The sequence below is a fragment of the Malurus melanocephalus genome, unplaced genomic scaffold, assembly GCF_030028575.1.
Source record: "Malurus melanocephalus ecotype Western Australia unplaced genomic scaffold, MMel_1.1 scaffold_6013, whole genome shotgun sequence".
Taxonomy (NCBI): Eukaryota; Metazoa; Chordata; class Aves; order Passeriformes; family Maluridae; genus Malurus; species Malurus melanocephalus.
This window is the reverse complement of record NW_026629244.1, coordinates 1-1,049: the sequence shown is the minus strand read 5'-3', so window position 1 is coordinate 1,049 and position 1,049 is coordinate 1. Positions and strand designations below refer to the sequence as shown.

The 1,049-nt window shown below is 63.0% G+C and overlaps 1 gene segment (V, D, J or C); it reads left to right on the top strand.

Annotated features, from left to right (window-relative positions):
• Window positions 1-255: 255 nt before the first annotated feature.
• Window positions 256-924, top strand: LOC130588529 (Ig heavy chain V region C3-like). The segment is given in 2 exon segments: window positions 256-381; window positions 575-924. Coding segments are annotated over 2 exon segments (408 nt in total).
• Window positions 925-1,049: the final 125 nt, after the last annotated feature.

Genomic DNA, 1,049 nt, shown 5'->3' with positions numbered 1-1,049 from the left:
ACAGATCTCTCAGCATTTCTTTCTAACACCGGCTCCCCGAGGCCCTTGTCAGGGAAAGGCAGGTGCAGGAAACATCCCTGTGGTTAGGGCAGCCCAGGATCCCAGTGACATTCTTCTCTACAACGGCCAATTTCTGGGCGAGCTGTCCGCGAAGCCCTTTGTCAGAACGCGCTCTCCGTGTGCGCAGCGCTGCTCTGTGCCCGCGGCCCCGGGGCCCGGGTTGGGTGTGCCGGGGGCGGGCAGAGGCGGGGCCGGGCGGGAGCGGCCCGAGAGCGGCTCCGCTCGGCTCCCGGGCGGCTGCGGCGGAGCCGGGGCCGGTCACCATGTGGGCCGGGCTGGGACCGGGGCTGCTGGCCTTGGCCTTGGCCCTGTGGCCGGCAGGTGAGAGCCGGGCGGGGCAGCGAGCCCGGGGCGGGGGCAGGGGGGAAAGGGACAGGGACACGGGTATATGTAGATGTTGGGGGGAGGAGGAGGGAAGGTTTTGTCACTGTCGGGGCCAGGGAACCGGCACACCTGGGGAACGTCCTCGCTCCGTGCTCGCTCCCTGCCCGATTCCTGCGCTCTCCCTCCGCAGGGCTCTGGGCACAGATGAGGCTGGAGGAGGCTGGAGGAGGGCTGCGAGTGGCCGGGGATTCCGTGACCCTCTCCTGCCGTGGATCTGGATTCAGCTTTGATTATTATGATGTTTGGTGGTACCGTCAGTCACYCGGAGGCACCTTCGAGTGGGTGTCTTTTATCATCCCTGATTCCTCTGTCAATAAAAGCGGGCCAGCAATCGACGGTCGAGCCTTGGTGTCCAGAGACAATTCCGAGTCCGAGTCATCCCTGTCCCTGTGGGCCCTGAAGCCCCAGGACTCTGCACGGTACTTCTGTGCCACTTCACACAGTAACAGGAAATCCAGCTGTGCTTTAACAAAAACCTGAGGCACTGAGCACAGGGTCCATGAGACTTGAACATGGAGAATTCTGAGGTAGGTCAGGGCTGTTCCCAAGGAATCAGGGGCCATCACTGTTCATTGCAGCTGGTTCTGGCCTTTCTTCACAGCTCC